The following is a 20,280-nucleotide window of genomic DNA, read 5'->3' on the forward strand; positions in this document are numbered from 1 at the left end:
CAGAGCTGGCACACTGGGCACAGCAAGTGTGAAGATGCAGAGGCTGGGCAGGGACATGCAGACAAAGCTTGAGCCAGACTGGCATGGTGTGTCCCTGGGGCATGGCTTGGTGCCCCGGCCATCAGGACTTGGGGGTGCTGAAAAGGCCTCATCTTGCTACGGTTTTTATGTCTCTTAGAAAAAATAAACCCTGAACATGTGGCCAAGACCTCAGACTCAGCTCTGCCTGAAGCTCCGGGCTCACCGCCATGTTCACCTTGTCACTCTCTTTTGGAAAGGAGCGTGGCTCTCACTTCAACAGACAGTGAGGAGCTGCAGAATGGATGGGGGCCGAGAAACCAAGAGCTGCTGCACCACGAACGGGAAGGGGGTCAGAGGGTGGTGTCGGGTCCAGCAAGGACGCAGCCTATTATCACTGAGGTTCAGACACACAGGGAGGGCAACTCGGGATGAGAATGCAGTCAGTGACCATGAAAGACCAAGATGTGAAGGAAAAGAAAGCTCAGGGACAGGGAAGGAAGGGCACAGGGACACCGAGGCCTCTAGCAGGCTATGAGCTGGGTGACAGAAAGGACCCACATGGCCTGCTTATTCCCCACGCTCCACTGGGGACCCTCCTCATGCCTGAGCTCCGATGCATTCTGGAGCTGAGGAAGCCCTTTGTACCCTCTTGCTGTGTGGCTGCAGGTAAGCTTCTGCAGCCTTCTTGGACCTGGTTTCCTCATCCTTTAAATATGACCATAGCACCTAACCCTAAGGCTGTTGTGAGGACATACAAGTTGTTCAGAATAACCACTGGTCCATGCCAAGGACCCCAGCAAGCGAACTCGGAGAACCAAGTGCACTGAGCGAGTTCTGTCTAGCAGAGGAGGCAAATCCACAGGTTCAGTCACTTTTAATAACTTGTGGTTATTAAAAGTGGCAAGCAGGCAGATGTATGGCACAGCACTTAACATGGCAGTTTGAGACACCCCAAACTGAACTGGAGTGCCTGCGTTCAAGGCCAAGGTGAGAGGCCTGGATTGTATCCTCCCCCCCCAAAAAAAAAAAAAAAGGGAAAGAAATAGGGTGTCAAGGCCAGAGCTCTCTTTCTGATTCCTGGTCCAATGTTCCTCCCGCTAAGCAAACAGGCTCGAAGTCATGCCATGAACCATGATAAAGGGAGAATGGCTTGAGAATTTAAAGAGTATCAAGGCAGGCAGAGATAGGATGAACCAAATTCTAGAAACCTTATCATTGGGACATTTTTAAAAATAAAAAGGCTAGAGGTTGGAACTGATGCCAATTTTATTATTAAATACTTTTATGAGGACTGAGGCAAAAAAAAAAAAAAAAAAAGAAAGAAACCCAAGTACTTCCACTTTCCTAGCTTCTAGCTTAATTTTGTTTTTTTCTTCCCCTGCTGTTCATATCACGAGTGGCAAAGGGTCTTTGTGCTGGAGACCCAGGTCTGACACTACAGGTTCTGGCCCAGCATGTCACTCTGTGAGCCATTCACATCTGACGGGGACCAGAGTGCCTTTTCCCTGAATGTCATTTCTGATCCAAATTCTAGGGAATTATGGATGAGAAAAAGTACTACTTTTCCCTTCAATCTGGATGTCAAATAATTTGAGGCTGTCTTCTAATTATCATTATTTATATATCACCATGGTATCACTTGGCAATTTACCCAACAGAGGAAGGCACCCACCAGGCACCTACTCCTCCCAGAGAATTCCGACAATAGGGTTATCAAACACCAGGTGAGAGGGTAGGCGTGCAGTGCTCACCAGAAATTGCTGGCTTGGCCCTTGATCAGCTCTGCGGTAGCAGCTTAGCTCCATCACGGAGACGAGGGGACACACGCCAGCGTTAGAGATGCTTCTTCTTTGGTTGCATCTCTGATCAGCAGCCTCAAGTGTGAAATAAACACCCAAAGAACAAGATTTCAAGAAACATTTGCACACACAGAGACCTCAGGGTGGGCGGCACTGCTATTGATCTGTGAAATCATTCCCTCTCTCCTGAGGTGGGACTTTCCAGAGATAACACACCCCCAGCAATAGGACTACAGGGGGACACGAGACAGCCGATACATCATTAGACCTTGAAATCATGTTTCTGATTTATTAGACACCTAGCATGCACCACACATCACAAAGTGTACACAAAGTCAAATCTATCTTGATATCAACCTCCAAAGCTCTTGAAAGTATCTCTAATCAAAGGGAAAGCTACTGGGGTGGGTGTTTGGCATTGGAGTCAACCTGATGCTTGCGATACCCCCATCCCATGCTGGAGTGTCTGGTTGCAGTCCAGGCTACCCCATTTCCAATCCCATTTCCTGCTAAGGCACAATTCTGAGAGGCAACAGATGATGGCTCAAGGACCTGAGCTCCTGCCACCCACGTGAGACACAGGACAGAGCTCGGGCTCCCTGCTTCTACTTGGCCTAGCCCTGCTTGTTGTGGGCATTTGGGGAATAAACCAGCAGATGGGAGCTCTCTGGCTTTCAAATAAAATGTAAATTAAAAAAAAGTTATAAAAGGAAAGCTCTAAGTGGCAGGTTGATCTTAGGCTGATCTTAAAGGGTTTATAGACCCATCCAAATAAAATACACAGAAAATAAAAAAATGGAAACAGTAATTACCAGGAACTTTTAACTTGCAGATCAACCACAAATGTCATCTCTGTTATGAACGGGCCATGCTGGCTCACCAGTCACTATAGCTTGGAGGTACAGAAGTGTCACGTCACAGAGCCACTTGGAGGCTGAGTGCCAGGTCCTACCTACTTAGGGCGATGAGAAAGCAGAGACCCACAGGGTTCCTGGGAGGTGACGGACACCAGGCCATGCCCAAGCATTCGCAACACTGGTTTCCAGTCAGCACTCAGAACACAGCGATCGACATGGCCTAATGGTGAAGGACAAAAACAGCAACTCCAGGTGCTGATAACTCAGAAATGTGGGCAGTGTGGACAGGGAGCTCTGCCTGGGAGGTGTAGATGGGGGCTAATCCAGAGAAACTCGATCCCGGGTGATGCCCAACCAGAGGGACACCAGCAAAATGCTACACAGTGAGCTGGCCTGCAAATGCCTAAGTATGGACATTCCAGGGCATGAGCAGCTGGTCCTAAGAGGGAAACCTGAAAAACAGACAAACAAACAAACAAACAAACAAACAAACAAAAAACCACAGACAGCCAGACAGCGCTCTTGCCAGTAAGCATCTCTGTGATTCTAACACAGAAGTTTTTAAGACACTGGTTCACGGCTATCGAGGACTGGCATTTTTAAGTACTGCAATAGATTAATGGTGGGGAGGGGAAGGGAGAGATTTCTTCGCAGCAAGATAGCGGCAGGTGAGCTAGTTCAAGGTGCAGGTTGTTACAACATGACCTGCAGACATAGTTAAACACCTACTGCAAGCACCATACAAGGAGGAAAATCACAGCTCTGCAGCCACTGTGGTGCACACGGCTCCTCCTCCAGCAGCCCAGGCCCGTGCAGGCCTGGTCTAGGAGGGTAAAGGAAGCAACACCCACCAGCAGGCATTTCCTACGAGCTCTGGGTGTGAGAACTTTCCCTCCTTCTTCAGGAGATGCATGAGTCACCGACTCCAACAGCGGGACATGAGAGCAACCCCAAGTTTCAGAAGGTTGTGAGAAGCAGAGGAGGTCCCTTTCAAAGAGCTCCCCACCCTCTTGTGGCCCGGGCCCCCACCCAGCCCATTCCAGACTCGGTGACGGTTCTTCCCCACACACAGTGTGCGTCATCATCTCTGCCAGGGGGCCTAGCTTCTGAGACTTGCTTGCCAAGACCCAGGTGAACCTCACCTCCTCACCTTTCCCAAATGCCCTGGCCAGTTCTGTGCTCCCTCCTTTCAGAGCCCTTGTAATCTGAACATCCAAATCAGTGTAAAAATCTGGGTCAGCTTCCTCAACTTGGCAGGACCTCCCTGAGCCCATGCCACCCTTCACTCTCTTCCCAGAACATGCCAGGATCCACAGGGTGCTTGGGAAGCTGCAGGGACACCGAGAAGGTCACCCCCAGGCTGTGGGACAATAGTTATGAACCCAAGATATGTGTGACGCAGAATCCACTGCCTTACTGTGCATGGCCTCCTAGCCTGTTCTGGGGCTCGCAGCACCTCAGCAACATGACAGACTGCTTGCTGGCACTGACTGGTGGGCTGCTCTTAAAGTCACACCCACTGGTGTCACTTCTGGGAAGTCCACGTGGAGCTCTAGTTCTCGTCCAGTGGCTTCATGGCATGCCACACAACACAGACCAAGTCAACACATCAAAGCCATGATGAGAGTTTTGCAGACTGTTTGACAGACACGCACCTGCTGTTACTCGTGGGTGGACTCCTGGGGCTGGCAACCTCTCAGCAGCCTCCTGTGGCTGTTAACAGGTCTGCTGTTGCAGCAGAAGACCAGGTGACAGAAGTTAGCTTGAGGAGTTTCCAGCAAGGCAGATTGGCCAGCACCTGGGCTGCCACCCAGAGGCAAGGCTGCTGCTGAGGCCTCCAGACCTGGCCAGGCCCCACCCTCCCACGGCACTCCTGTTCAACAACTCCTGAAGCATGACATGCCCCCAGCAACCTTTCAATAACCTGTCTCTGTCCATGGATTCGGTCGAACTGAGACCAGAACAACACTGAAGTCTGCTTCAGCTTCTGGGCTCTGCCCACTCAGGCTCGTACCCACTATCCACTGCAAATGCACTGCCCATCTGACTCTTTGGACACCTTGCCCAGCTTGACTTTAGACTCCTTGGGAGGACAAAGTCAGAACACGGCTGTGTTCTGCTGTGCCAAACGTCAAGTACCTTGTCCACCTCACAGACAGTTGGACTGAACAGGGATAAGGCTGGTGACGCAACAGCAGCAGTGTGCGGGTCCTTGCCGGAGTTAGCAAAGAACTCTGCACCCCAAATGCTTGCAGGAGCTGAGCCCTGAAATGCCAGGCTGTTGGGGAGCCTGTTGCCTTTTAGGCAGTCTGCTAGTTGCACGGGCACCTGGGTTAGGGCCTGCCTGCTGGCACAGCACAGGCGGGGGTAGACTCCATTTTTGATATTCCTGTCTGATGGTCTTTCTGAATATAGGAATCCCTATCTCACTTGAACGCACCGCCGGGAGTCTCTTTCTTTCCCAGAGTACTGAAATGAGAATCTAAGACAAAATCAGTTTGAGCATTTTGAACGACCATCCCCAGTCTTTTTCTCAACACAGAGTAGCTGAAGGAAAAATAAGTGGCTCAGAGGACAGAGGGCCTGGAAGAGCAGGGTGTCTCTTCTGCTACCTTCTTAGCCACCATGCATGACGTCAGGACACCGCTTCCCACAGCAGCAGCCACAGCAGCCCAAGAAAGCAGGGGCATGGGGAAAGACCAGCGGGTCAGACCCCTTGGGCTGTGCAAGGTCACCCTTGTCTATGGGACAGGCTAACAGCGCAGTGGGAGCGCAGTCTTTACTGTCAGCGGCACAGGGTTCTGCTAGCTTTCCTCTGTAGAAGGAAACAAAATGTGCTGGAATCTTAGGGCACGTTGTTCAAACAGCCACACCCAGGGTTCTGCAGTGAGAGCCTCGAAGATGGAGAGGAGAAAAGGGGAGGTGAAGGAAAGGCAGGATACAGCTGGACCTGTGCATGGTAGGAGGGCTGTGGGGCAGCCTGAGGCGGGCAGCTTTAGGGCTGACCCTCGTTGTGGCAAGTGTCTCAAGTCTGATGAAAAATATCCAGTACCCCAAGCAAAAGTTTCTGGTCAGGATCTGGTGCAGTAAACTAGTAGCTGAGGTCCTCATCTTGCATGCGCCGGGATCTTATATGAGTGTTGGTTTGTGTCGTGGCTGCTCCACTTCCCATTCAGCTCCCTGCTGTGGCCTGGGAAAGTATGGCCGAAAGCCTTAGGACCCTACACCCGCGTGGGAGACCTGGAAGAAATTCCTGACTCCTGGCTTTGGATCAACTCAGTTCTAGCCATTGAGGCCAGTTGGAGAGTGAATCAGTGGACGTAAAATCTTTCTCTGTCTCTCCACCTCTCCTCTCTGTATATCTGCCTTTCCAATAAAAATAAAGCTTAAAAAAAACCTTCTGGTCCAACAGACATGTGCAATGAGTGTTTACTGTAAATTCAAATACAGCACAGAATAAGATAAAGGGAAAAAACAGGAACCAGCTCACAGTGCAGGCAGTTCCAACTGCTCCACCTGTACATGCGTGTCTAGAGTGAGTGCCAGGAAATGGCGGGGTGATCTTGGGGCTGGTCCCCACCCACATCCAGCCACTTCTTGAGATGCCACGTATCTGCAGACAAGCAGGTTATGCTCAACGTGAGAGAGGCAGGATCTTCCAACATGGTGCCTTGGCAGGGGACTCACTGGATAGGGCACACGTGTCCCTGGTGACTCCCTGAACTCTAGATGACATGAGCATCCGAACCTCCCTGTATCCAAATCCTACACTCCCCTCAGGGCCTCTGCCCAGGCTCTTGGCCTCCCAGCTGCATCTGCTCATTGGCTCAGACTGAGGTGTCTTGGGTTGGGCTAGGCTGCTCCTTCGGTGACCTGTCATTCAGTCCCCTGTGCCATGAGAAAGCTTCATACCACGCATCACCAGATCCACTTAAGCACTGCCATAATGCCCTGTGCGCAGCACCACCAGCCATGGGTGGCCCTGTGCCCTGAGGCCAGGGGTCTGGCTACATCCAGGAGGAGCCAGTCGGTGCAGCCAGGGGTGAAGAGCTCAGCTCTGGGTTGGGCTCAATTCTGCTTCTGGACAGGTGCCTGCGACAATGCAGCCTGTTTCTCACATGAGCAAAGAGGGTAGCAGGGAGTACGAACTTACAAAGGCGGTGGGGAGGAAGAGAACTCCGAGCTCGTAGGAGCGGATCATCAGCTGCGTGCCGTTCTTCTCCAGAGCGCCCCAGGCGGCCTTGGATAGGTTGGCGCTGTGGAGACAGGACACAGAGGGCTGGCTCAGGGAGGAGGCGCTGGGAGGGCCACACTCTCACAGCAGCAGGAGTTCCAGTCAGAGCCGATACAGGTGCAGTCATGGCGGAGTGCAGCAGGATTCAGAAGGGCGTATCTGTCCTGCCACGCAGCCATGCTCAAGCTCAGTACGTACCCAGTCGCTGATCCAGGACAGCTTCGCCCACACTGTGTTTCCCCGAGGCGGCTATTATCATGACTATCCTGCCTCTGTTACTTCCTCCGGTCCAAAGTCCCTTTTCCTTTTCATGACTTTAGTGTAGCTAGAAATTCTGGTTTTGTTGTACATAAAAGTAGCATTTAATGAAAAACCATGTCAGTGTTACTTTAAGTTTGTATCTTGTATCTTAAGTTTCATAGTTCTTTTTTTTTCATAAGTTTTTAATGTAAAGAAAATAGCTGTAAGGACATGTGACTGATATTTGTATCTAGAAAGAAATGGTGTGTCTAGAATCAGGCACTGCATGGACAAGAAGGCGCGGATATACTCAAAAGATCCTAAGAGGAACCAGCATTGTGGCAGAGTGGGTTAAGCTATTGCCCATAGTGCTAACATTCTGTATAGGTGTCTGTTTGAGAGTCCTGACTGTTTCACTTCCAATCCAGCTTCCTGTTATGGCACCTGGGAAAAGCAGCAAAGGCTGGCCCAAGTGCTCATCTGAAAAGGCACTCACAGGGCCTCAGTGGCTTCGGAAATGAGGCACGGGTGCCACTGCTGAGATGGGCCACATGTAAACTGCAGGGCACGTGAACTGATTCTGGGAAAAATGTTCTCTTTTTTTTTTTTAAATATTTTCTTTATTTTTAATTGGAAAGTCAGCTATAGAGAGGAAAATCTTCCATCTGATGATTGACTCCCCATGTGGCCGCAGTGGCTATAGTTAAGCCAATCTGAAGCCAGGAGCCTGGAGCCTCTTCCAGGTCTCCCATGCAGGTGCAGGGTCCCAAGGCTTTGGGCCGTCCTCGACTGCTTTCCAGACCACAAGCAGGGAGCTGGAAGGGAAATGAGGCTACCGGGACACAAAGCGGCACTCATATGGGATCCCGGTGCACACAAGACGAGGGCTTTAGCCACTAGGCTGCTGTGACAGCCCAAATGTTCTTTTTTTTTTTTTTTAAAAAAGATTTATTTATTTTATTACAAAGTCAGATATACAGAGAGGAGGAGAGACAGAGAGGAAGATCTTCCGTCCGATGATTCACCCCCCAAGTGAGCCGCAACGGGCCGATGCGCGCCGATCCGAAGCTGGGAACCTGGAACCTCTTCCGGGTCTCCCACGCGGGTGCAGGGTCCCAAGGCTTTGGGCTGTCCTCGACTGCTTTCCCAGGCCACAAGCAGGGAGCTGGATGGGAAGTGGAGCTGCCGGGATTAGAACCGGCGCCCATATGGGATCCCGGCGCTTTCAAGGTGAGGACTTTAGCTGCTAGGCCACACTGCCGGGCCCCCAAATGTTCTTTTTTAAAAGTCCAAGCAGCAACTTACTTTCATATCTCTCATTTGTTAGTAAAACAAAGAAAAGCGGAGAAAAAAACCAAACGCTGAAAATCAAAAACCACCACCAAACACAAAAGAGCCAGGCAGTGAGTGTGAGGTGGAGGCGACTTTCTGCATCTCAAGTGATCACCTCTGGGCAGCTCCCCTGTGGCTCCACGTCGTGTGCCACAGGTCAGAGGCACCTTCCAGGAGGCTTCTCATCCTGCTGCCCTGCTGTGTCTTCTCTGCATTCCAAGACTCGGAGGCAGACTCTACAGTGAAGCCTACGGGAAAGCACGAGGAGCCCCTGTCAGGTGGTGGCCTCCAATCCCTCCCATGCTTTCGGCTTCCAGCAGAAGTCCAGGCATCCAGAACCTCAGCTCTAGCAGGAGAAATGAGAGGCAGAGTCCTGGTGGGCTGTGCAGGTGGTAACTCAATAAGCCTTGAAATGTCACCTTGAGTGCTTGGTTTTATACTGAGTAATCCTCTGAGTCATAGGTGCCTGGGCAGCCAGGAAGACTGGGGGCACATTTCCAAACACTAACCCTGCCTGCGGCATGGATGAGAACATACCAGGGTGAGAGCAGAAACCCCAGCACCTTCCACAAGCCATGGAATACTGCAGGGCAGCTTGCAAAGCTAAGCCTGTTCCCATTACCCCACGGGACTTCTAGTTCCTGCGGACCCCACTCAGGATCCACCGTCCTGTACGTCCCAGCTTCTGTGGAGGGTTCCTTTCTGCCATACTGTTCCCTGGGCTCTTGTTCTTCCACTCTCTCCTGTCTCCGTCTAGACTGGGCTGCTATCTGTCCCCACAGCTCGTGCTGTGGCTTACGTGCGACTGCTGTCAGATGTTGAAGGCTTCTACATCTCTAAGGAGGCGATGTGTCTAACTGACCTTGGATTATCTGACACAGGAAGCGACTGCACAAGACGGAGACTTAAACGGGATGGGACTTGACGTCCTGTGCTCTGAGCCCCCACCGGAAACTTGGGCCAAGCCACTCACAAAGTAAAACTGCATTAATAGGGGTGTGTCAGCTGGGGCCTAATCACCAGCCAATGAAACACAAGTATGGGCTGATACAGTTTATATATGTGTATTTATGTATCTGTGGCAGCTGGTTAGTCTTGGCAGAGCTGATGTCTCAGCCTCAGCGCTGCACACGAAGTCCATAGGACAGAGGATAGATATGACCTGGAGAGCAGCTAGCTGGAACCACGAGCTGAAGCTGCAGCCCCTGAGGACACAAGCCTGCGTCAGTTTCTGCTGCCTCTGGCACTGAGGTGTTGCAGAAGCCAGGGGCCCTCCTCACAGAGCTAACCAGACAAATCTAGGGAGGTCCAGGGCTTATCGGAGCTGGAGGGTACAACTCAGGGAAGCAGCATACAGTGGCCATGGGTATGAGAAACAGAGAGAGAGAGAGAACATGAGCGAGCATTTCTGCTTGTCAAATATCCTAATTGAAAATAGGGAAGAAACGGAATTCTGGAAAACGAAGTCCAGCCTAGCCACACTGACCCATTACCACATGTTATGGACTAAGTGTTGGGTCCCCCGTGAATCCCCATGTTGAAATCCTGGCCTTCAGTGGGACAGTACCAGACGCAGGGCCTCTAGAAGGTAATGACGTCCTGTGGGTGGGGCTCCTGTAAATGAGGCTTGTGCTCTTGCTGTCCCCAGGAGACCGTGACGAGTTGGCAGCCTCTGCAGCCTTGACAGACGGCCTGCAGCGGCAGTTGGAACTGTAGCCTCTAGTGCTACCAGAACGAGTTTCTGTGGCTTCTGCGTGCCTCCCGGACTGTGGCCCTTGGCGCCACAGCCTGGCCTGACATACAACACGTGGCTGCTCACTGATGAGGCTGATCCCCTGCACGATAGCAGCGATCTGTCCCACTATGGACATTCTTCACAGTAAACTTCGTGTTTAGTAAACAATGATAAAGCAACCCCTAAAAGAAATCTCAGGAGAACTTGGAGTGACATGTAACAGACATGAAAGAGAAAGAAAAGAAAGCAAAGGCTGGCAGAAGGGCCCCGGACCCAGTTTGGCAGTGGAGGTTTTGGTCCTGGCCTCTCAACTCTGGATTCCCAAACCACATTGCTTTGTTTGGGCTTCAGGTTCCCGCCTCTAGAATGACAGTTCTTAGCTCAGGAGAACAAAGCTGTAAGATAAGGGGCAGCCATGCTCACACAGGCCACATCTGTCTATGTCCTCTACCCTCAAACAGAAGGTTTCCGGTTTCTCCACGGATCTTCTGTCCAAGGACAGTTGATGGAAACGTTTGTGATGGTATACTTGGAAAGTGGCTGCACAGAGAGGAGAGGGGGCTGCCCAGACAGTCTCTGGACTACATCCTGTTGCACGTGTTTTCCCAAGTCTCAATCTTGGTAATAGTAGCAGGTGCCAGTGCCAGTGTTGGCTTGGGTAGTGTTAGGGCGGCAGACTGGGCTGGCTTCGAGGTTTTTGTTAGAAGCTGTATGAATCTCAAGAGATGACTGCTGTTACAGGAACATGTGTCTATTGAGAAAACATCTCATCATCATTTAGAGTCTGGACAGTAGTTGCACAGTGGCGGCTGACAGGTCCAGATTCTGGCCATTGCATTTCTAGATGACTGGGGCAGGTGGCACAGAAGGTTCACAGTGGGTTCTGCAGCGAATGTAGAGGGCCGACACCCCTAGCCACTGCTGGTCTAAGCCCCTGTCCTAAAATCACACAGCTGCACACAGGCCACCGATGAACACAGAAATAAGCTGCCTTTGGTTTTGCATTTATTGAGGGTTTTCTTGCAATGCCCTTGGACTGTTTCTTCTGACAAATAGTAACGTTTCCACACATGGTAGGGAAAAGATATTCTTGTTGCAAAAGAATCTAGTTGTTTGTATGCTTGTGTAAGAATTAATTTGCGGGGCCCAGCGGCGTGGCCTAGCGGCTAAAGTCCTCGCCTTGAACGCGCCGGGATCCCATATGGGCGCCAGTTCTAATCCCAGCAGCTCTACTTCCCATCCAGCTCCCTGCTTGTGGCCTGGGAAAGCAGTCAAGGACGGCCCAAAGCTTTGGGAACCTGCACCCGCGTGGGAGACCCGGAAGAGGTTCCAGGTTCCCGGCTTCGGATCGGCGCGCACCGGCCCGTTGCGGCTCACTTGGGGAGTGAATCATTGGACGGAAGATCTTCCTCTCTGTCTCTCCTCCTCTCTGTATATCTGACTTTGTAATAAAATAAATAAATCTTTAAAAAAAATTTAAAAAAGAATTAATTTGCGAATAAGTAAATCTTTTTTAAAAATAAAGGGCAGAAATAAGGGCAGTTTTGGACAGCAAATCGGAGAACTCAGTGCCAATAAGAGGGTTTCAATTAAGTAATTACAGAGGAAATAAGCTCGAGCTGTTTCAAAGTTCAGGCTATCAGAGAAAAGAGGAAACAAAGCTATCACTAAGCTTGTCATCACAATTCAAAACGGACTTAAAATGATAATGATAATGTGGCAAGTCTACAATCTGACCCATTCCTTACATGTAAGCTAAAAAACAATCATAAATGGGTCAGAGATCTACATGTAAACAGTAAAACTGTATAAGAATTAGAAGCACTGATGAACTTCCTTATAACAGAGAGAAAATTTGTCCTAGTGGTTCAAAGTCCAGACTCAGTGAGGTAAACATGAAGAAAACAGAGAAAAGATAAGTTGAGAAAAGAGCATTTAAAATTTCCATCACAAAGTGACAACCACAAAGGTCTTCAGGGAAAACATACATGATGAAGAAAACTTATGGGCTTCAAAAATCCATCCACCAAAATAAACTTCACTTTGATTTTTCCACAAACTTTTTGTAGTGTGCTTGTGTATGAAATATATTGAACTAGTAAAATTTGAAGTGCTGCTAAAACTGCAAAGAAAATGATCACCAAGTGCAGAATTGGGTGACAGATGCATTTTCACATCCAATTCTCACAAGATCTGCAGATGGGGGGTCCATCACTTTAGGTCCTGAAACCTAAAGTCCCACTGCAGGAGCTCCCAGGGCAGGCCTGGTGCCCACATCCTGCGTGTTGGCCTTATCCTGCCTTGGCTGGACTCCCTGCTGCACACCCAGGGTGGACAGGGCAGCCCAAAAATCACGCCCCTAGCACTGCCAGCCCTGGTACCGTGCCTGACCCCATGGGTTCCAGGCCTGGATGTACCCTTAAATGAGAGGTGAGGCTGGGAACTTCTCTGGTCCATTCTTCACCTTTCCAGAATGTCTCAAAATTTTATCCACTGACTAGCAGCTTGTTCCTTATGGAGGATTCTGAGTACAGGTAAGCAAGGCAAACATTCTCAGTCTATCATTCACATCTGCTGCTCGTCATTATTTTACAGCTAGTCCCTTTCTTCCCCATGGCACACCAGGGCTATGTCATCTGCTTCTCAGACACCATCACTGCAGTCCCCTAACATCACCAACTCCGATGCTAGGAACCTCACCCATGGTCAGTCAGATCTGCTTTAAATAGGTTTAAACTGAGTGGTTGTTCTATGCATGCTTGTCTAAACAGAGGCCTCTGGAACTTGGAAGGGTATGTACTGGACAGTCCATTTTTTTTAATGTGTCAGACTAATACACTATTCTTAAGTAAGAATTAGTAGCAGTGTCTACACTTCTTAATTTTTTTTTTGTCCCCTAAAACATAGTTTTCCAAAGACTTCTAGCTGCTTAGGCACTAGCATTACAATCTGAAAAGCAACATGCTCGGAGTGAGAATACCTGAGGTGGCCTGAGGCTGGCCTTGCCCTCCGCATTTCTGCAGAGGTGCTGTCCACACCCTGGCTTCCTTCCCTCTCCTCTCTCTTTCTGTCCCCATTCCGCTCTCAACTCAAATAATAATCACACCCACCAAGACTGTCTCTTTATAGAACGTACTCCTCTTGGCCAGTGGTTCTCAATTAGGGATGAATTTTTCTCTGAGTGACATTTGGCAATGTCTGGAGATATTTCTAGTGGTTAGAAGTGGAGATGGTCAACTTCTAGATACAGGCCAGGGACGCTGTCAGACAGCCAACAACGCAAGGAACAGTGCCCTAAGAAGGAGCTGTCCAGCCCCACATGGCAATAGGGCCATGGCTGACAAAGCCTTGTGTTGTCCGTCTTTTCCAGCCCCTCTTTCTTGGCTTTTCTGGTTCTCTCCTAGCTCTCAGATGCAGCTTCTCTTTCAGCTGCTGCCCTCCCCAACCTGAATCCTATAGGTTTATGCTCTACCCCTGGCTGAGTCTATCATTCTCTCCTTTGGGACTTTTCCACTGAAGAACCACAACTGTTACTTGATAAGGCTGTGTCCTGGTTGCCTCTGGTTTTGATCCATGACCAAATATCCAAATTGGCACCCCCAATCACAAGTTGGATCTCTCCATCTGTATGTTCCAATTGTACCCCAAACCTGACACTCTAAAAACCAGAATGTATTCATGGGCTTTCTCCTCTGAAAACCAGCTCTCCCCTGAATTCTCTTCTGTCTACAGCATCGTTCGGTCAGCATCAAAACCTCAGACACTTTGGACTTGTTTATGGCATAGGCAACTGTGTACAGTCTGTTATCCATGCTGTTCACCCATGTAACGGCCTCTGTTTCCAGGGAGATCCCACTCATTTGGGCCTTTTCTACCCTAGAACCAGTAAGGTTTGCCTGTCTCAGGTTCCTCATTCTGCACCTTCCTCTCATGGTTCTTAGAAAGCATCAATGTGATCATCCTCCTTGAGCACAGGGTAAACACCACATCTGACCAAACCCCCTCCTGACTTCTCCTGCAGCGACTTACTATCTGTTTACTCACTGTCTTGTTTACCACTGCCTCCACAGCTCTGCAAACATCACTTCCTTGTCCAGGACGCCTTCTACACCATATCTTTGGCTGGCTGAGCTGTCCTCCATGGCCTTCAGGAAGCTGGCTTCGGCTATTCCAGCCCCTGTGCTCCCAGCACAGGAGCCTTGCAGGTGTTAGGGAGGCAAGAAAGGAGGCTAATATACAATGGTTTAGAAGATACAACTTATTAAAACCATTTTGTTCACTGTGATTAGAGAATTTGTTTAAAATCAAAGCTTAAAGTCAGATTATGGACAACTACAAAACGCAGGCACAGTAAGGTAGTGAGTGAGTGCAGGATTTGAACTTAAATGCATTTTGATCTCAATTAGTGCTGATCTTCAGGTTCCTAGCCTATGAGTAAATATGGTAATAAACTTGACTCATCAAATGAGTATGAGGCTTAAGCCCAATGTGTAAGGTTCTTGGCACACAAATAATGTTTAATGAAAGTTGTTTATTGCCATTACCAACACACTGCTAAATTTAAAGGAAGGCAAGTGGTGTGCCATATCAGAGTACTAATTCCAGCCCCGACGATTCTGCTTTTGATCTGGCCGGCTCTCTGCTAATGCACCTGAAGACAGCAGAAGACGGCCCAGGCGCCCATGTGGGACACAACAAGACAGCTTCTGGCTTTTGGCTTTGCCATGGAGCAGAACTGGGTGTTGTGACCATTTGGAGAGTGAACCAGTGAATGGAAAGATCTCTCTCTCTTGATTATTCTTTCAAATAACCAAATAAATACCTTTCGCAAATAGAAAAAAATTTATGGAAGATTTTAGTCCTTCTCTGCTGTGACTCACTGACAGAATTCTCTGGAAGGTAGATAGATTAGGCCTCCTAGTCCTACAAAATTTTCGAGGTAGGTGAATCTAAAATTACTTTCCAGATTGCAATACAGATTTCATAATTCTTACAAGTCCCCAAGGCAGAAATACAGTGAGCCTCTATTTTATTCAGTAAGTGAATTCAAAGGGATTTCCTGGCAATAAATATAAAGACTTGAAAAGAGCAACAGATTTAGAGGATTTTGAGTTTTGGTTTTTGCTGGGTCTGCTGCCTTGTGGTATATACTCTGGTCTCCAATTTCTTCACTTACACAGATTTAACACCATCTGCTCATTGTATTGAGTTATAATGAGAAATGAAATGAAACAGTCTAGGTAAAAGTGCTTAATAAATTGTAAAGCGCATCATAAGATAAGGTTATTGAAAATGTTGAAAAATTTCATTTGAAAAGGAGAAGGAAGGCAAAAGAGGGAAAGAAAAAGCAAGAATGAGGAAGGGGTAAAGGGAGGAGAAAGGGAAAGACGGGGAGGCGGGGGGTGTGGAGGGAGAAAGATCCCCTATTTGCTGGCTCCCTCCACTACTGGGACGAAGAGAGGCCAAAGCCAGACACATTGAAAGCAACTCAACTGAGGCCTCCTACACGAGGGGCAGGGCCCCAGTTACCTGCTGCTGCTTACCCAGTTACACCTGCTGCTTTCCAGGGTGTACAGTTACCAGGAATCGGGCAGTGGAAACAAGTCAGGACCCAAACCCAAGAACTCTGCTAAGAGACGGGCATTCCAAGTGGTGTCTTAATAGTGCCGCCAAATGCCTATTCCAAGTATTACACTTTTAGAGAATTAAGCAATATTAGAATGGGCCCAGAGAAATGATTTTCATAACGGTTAAATTTTTATTTAACTTGAAGAATGCTTTGTTCAAAGAAATCATGTAAAGCAAACTAAAGACTGGAGACTTATGGGTGCCGGTTATAGATCGGGCTGTTCTACTTCCGATCCAGGGCCTTCTCATATGCCTGGGAAATCAGGGCGAAGACAGGGGGCCTGGCTCAGCAGAAGCAGCTGACAGTGTGTGCAGTGAGGAGGTTAGACTGGGCACGTTTTGCTTTAGGAAGCTGGGCTGCAGTGAAGATTCTGATCCATGTGTTCTCCCTAGAGCCTTACATAGCGGTGCTAGCCCCAAAGCAGAGGGACAAGAGGGATACACTGACTGCAGTGTGAGCTCCCCAGGAGAGGCAACACACCAGCCTTATTCACCAACCATAACCAAATGCTAGGCCAGAAACACACCAGACTACTGGGGCTTGCCTCTCAGCTTTCCTGCTTGCCAACAGGGTCACTGGGAGTACGCTGCTCAAGCTCTCTACACTTGAGCTTTCCAATCTCTACAAGGGAGGATGACATGGCTTAGTATAATGAAGGACTTGACCAGCACACAGTAAACACCATACCACAATCTGCTATTATTCACTGGCGTGGGGGTGGTGTCTTTAGAGGCAAGTCCCTGGTGGGAGACATTCCAACAGCACCTCCTCCCCAGCCTCAGGGGCACCGCATGACCAGTGCTGCTGAGCAGCCAAGGGTCTGGGGGCCCAGCTCGGTGCTCCTAGGCCTTTCCTCATCAGGGATGATGTTTCATGAGAATTACTAAGGCTGGTGGTAAAGGGCATGCTGGTACCAGAAAGCAAGACAGCAAGGGAGGAGCTATGACCTTGAATTATCTGGAACACCAAGGAAATCTGTAGATTTTTCAGAATGACAACTATTATTTGTAACAAAGCACATGAGGCATACCAAGAAATCTCAGTATCCTGGAGCCACAGCAGTGCCAGGCAACCAAGCCTACCCTGTCACATCTGTGTGTGTGTGTGTGTGTGTGAGAGAGAGAGAGAGAGAGAGAGAGAGAGAGAGAGAGAGAGAGAGTGAGAGAGAGAGAGAGAGAGAAAGAGATCCAATTTAGTGTTCACCCAAAAAACTCAGACAAAGGATGTTTTGAAAAAAGTAAAAGATGGTTACAAAGTGAAAGGCGCAGACATTAAAGAAGTGCTGTACAGGCACACAGAAAAGCGGAGGACGGAATGGCTTTTATGCTTCTCCAAAAAGGCCATGGCGATTCTGTAGTTGAGCACTTGTCTCGTTTTCTCCTGGAGTGGCAGCACCAACATTTCTGCTCATCCCCGACAATCCCGCACTGCTCCTAGTTGCTAGGCAACTATAACAGCACTCCAGCACACGTCAGCATCCGCCTTGCTTCCTGCCCTCCCACGAGGCACAGCCTTCCTAACTGCTCTCCTCCCGTCAGCCAGTTAAATCAGGGCACAATCTTTTTAGCCAAGGTTGCTTCTGAAGCTCATCTTGCCTGTGGTAAAATTTAAATGCTGTTATTTGTCAACATGGCCCAATAATTTCTAGAACAACAGGTTGCCCATCAAAAATGGGATGATTTTGTTGTTGCATCAAGATAAATGGGAGGAAAAATCTTATTAAATCCAAAAATAGCCCTCCATAAAAGCCAGCAGTCAGACATAGGAGAAAACTGCCAGCCGATGTAATATTATACAAGTGCAAGCTAAACTGCTAGTTTCAAGTTTCCTTTGGATGGGTGCATCTGCTTAGCTGTACTTGTCTTGAGTAAATGCAGTAATTTGGAACCAGTTTTAAACCTAACATATACAGGGTTTAGGCAGAGATGTACATATATATGGACAAGTCTTTAGGCTACATATTACACAAGAATGTGCTACATGTGCAACACAGGTAAAGGTTTGTAGGCTGTTTGCTTAAATCCCAAGGTCTAACAAGTGGACCACAAAAAAATCAAGCAGTAACTCTTCAGATATCACTGATAGATTGGATCTTCCACTATCTTCTGAGCATTCTATACGTGAATAGAAGCACAGATTGTAAAGGTCTATGTGGCAAGGAAATCCCAAATTAGGCCTTGGCTCTTTGGCCCCTTTCTCAGATTATCTGCTCCACACTTTGCTGCTTGACGCACCTGCAGATCCTGCATCTGAAAATTCTGATGGGTAGGGCTAGTGCACTAGCTCAACAACCAGGTCCTCCACCTGCAGCACTGGCAGGCCATTTGAGTGTCAGTTCTAGTCGTGGCTGTTCCACCTCTGCTCCAGCTCCCTGCTATAGCATGGGAACGCAGTGAAGGAAGACCCAAGTCCTTGGGCCCCTGTGTCCACAGGGAGATGTGGAAAAAGCACCTGGCTCCCAGCTTCAGACTCACTCAGCTCCACCCATTGTGCAATTTGGGGAATGAAACAGCAGATGGAAGATGGCTCTCTCTCTCTCTCTGTAAATCTGCCTTTGAATTAATAAATAAATAAATCTAAAAAAAAAAAAAAAAAAAAAAAAAAGAAAAGAAAAAGAGAGAAGAAAAGGCCAAGGGGGCTAAAAGCTGTTTGACTCACACACCCAGTGGCAGTGGTTACAAGCTGGGGAGCATGGCAGTGGAGGACAGGGAAGACACATGGAACTTCCTTTATATCCCTTTTTAATATTGTGCTTCTATAAAAAAACACGTAAAAAATTATGGAAAGTGGAATTAGAAAGATAAAAGCTTATTTTGGTGTCAAAAACCTTGAAATCCATGCTGCAGTTATTTCTATGAAGCATATTTTGCTGTGACCATTTCCAAGTAACCTTTGTATTACCTATTTCAAGAAAATAAAAATTTCACATCAGAGCTCTAAATCAAGTATTCATTGGCCTCCAACACGTGTCAGAGGCCAAGGACACAAACAGGCCCACAAAGAAACTACAGGGAAGGTGTGAAAAAGGATCAAGCAATGGGACTGGCTCCGTGGCATAGTAGGCTAATCTGCTTATGGTGCTGGCACCCCCTTTGGACGCTGGTTTGTGTCCCAGCTGCTTCATTTCTGATCTAGCTTCTGCTTATAGTCTGGGAAGGCAGTGGAGGATGGCTCAAGTGCTGGGGTCCCTGAATTCTTGTGGGGGACCTGGAAGAAGTTCTGAGCTCCTGGCTTTTGGCTTCAGATAGGCTCAGCTCTGGCTGTTCCAGCCATTTGGGGAATGAGCGAGTGGTTGGAGGAGCTCTCTCTCTCTCTCCTTTTCTCTGTATAACTGTCTTTCAAATAAAAATCTTTCTTTCTCCCCCCAAACGATCAAGCAAAAAGTGTCCTGGAAACACAGAGGAAAAAAAAATCAATCATGTTTTCTAAGCTAGAAAAATTTCACTCCAATGGGAACACCTGCCATAGATCTTGAGGGAGAAGTGTAATTGTTCTAGAGGGAAACTGACAATCTGAGAGGCAGACTAGAAAGGAAGAGTGGTCAGGCTGAGGGGAACTCCTTACTTTTTCAAAGTCTTCCCGGCCTCTACCCCCAGCCCAGCACCAGGATGACAGCCTGGCAGGTGACACCAACTCTGAGCAATCACTAAGTCTGTGAGTGCTCCGGTGGGAGGCAAAGCCTGGTGATCACCAGCTCATTTTATCGCTGAGTAGAACAAAAACTCCAAATGCACAGAGTCCATTAAACACAAACTTCATCGAAAATGGGTTCAGGGCCAATTTTACAATGCTCAGTGATGTGGTAACTATGGCAACTATATAGTAAAACATGACCTGGGATCTGTGACAAGCGATTTCAGGCAGGGCCTCAATCCCAGCGTATAATGAAGGAGAGGAGATGAGAATGGTGGTGTATTTTTGTTGAAAGGAGTAAGTAAAATGGAAGATGAAAACTATTAAAGGCTGCCTCTTTCTAAGATTCCAATCCATGACCTTTAGTAGTCAGTTTTTACACTGATACAATGTCAGTGGATGAAAACAGTCTCCTTGATTAGGAAGTCGTATGTCTGTCACTCATGAGGGGTAGGGAACAAGGGTAACCAGGTATTATGCACATACCATAGCAACTGAATAAGGCATAGCCCTAAGGTGACAAGCTGTTTTAGATTCAGAGATCTCATCTTTCAGGAGTCCATTCATCTTGTGAGACCTTATCTCCAACAACACTGCACACCCTAGAGACATGGCTCTCTGAAGGGGTTGTGTGGTGGGGTCATTTCTCCACTCTCACGGTTTCCTCTTCTGGCCTCACCTAAGTGTAGAACTTCCTGCTTACACTTGTCCTTGGAGTACAAGAGGCAGGTTTTTTTTTTTTTTTTTTTAAAGATTTATTTTATTTTTTTATTACAAAGTCAGATATACTGAGAGGAGGA

At 48.3% G+C, this 20,280-nt stretch overlaps 1 protein-coding gene across 1 annotated transcript in view; it reads right to left on the reverse strand.

Moving 5' to 3' along the window:
• TDP1 (tyrosyl-DNA phosphodiesterase 1) overlaps positions 1 to 20,280 on the reverse strand; it is a 65,027-nt gene that overhangs the window by 4,297 nt on the left and 40,450 nt on the right. Inside the window, exon 13 of the mRNA XM_004584345.3 lies at positions 6,831 to 6,933. Within this exon, the coding sequence (XP_004584402.2) occupies positions 6,831 to 6,933 (103 nt within the window). The remainder of the gene's footprint in view (positions 1 to 6,830; positions 6,934 to 20,280) is intronic.

This window comes from Ochotona princeps, chromosome 26 (genome assembly GCF_030435755.1).
Source record: "Ochotona princeps isolate mOchPri1 chromosome 26, mOchPri1.hap1, whole genome shotgun sequence".
In the NCBI taxonomy this organism is placed as follows: Eukaryota; Metazoa; Chordata; class Mammalia; order Lagomorpha; family Ochotonidae; genus Ochotona; species Ochotona princeps.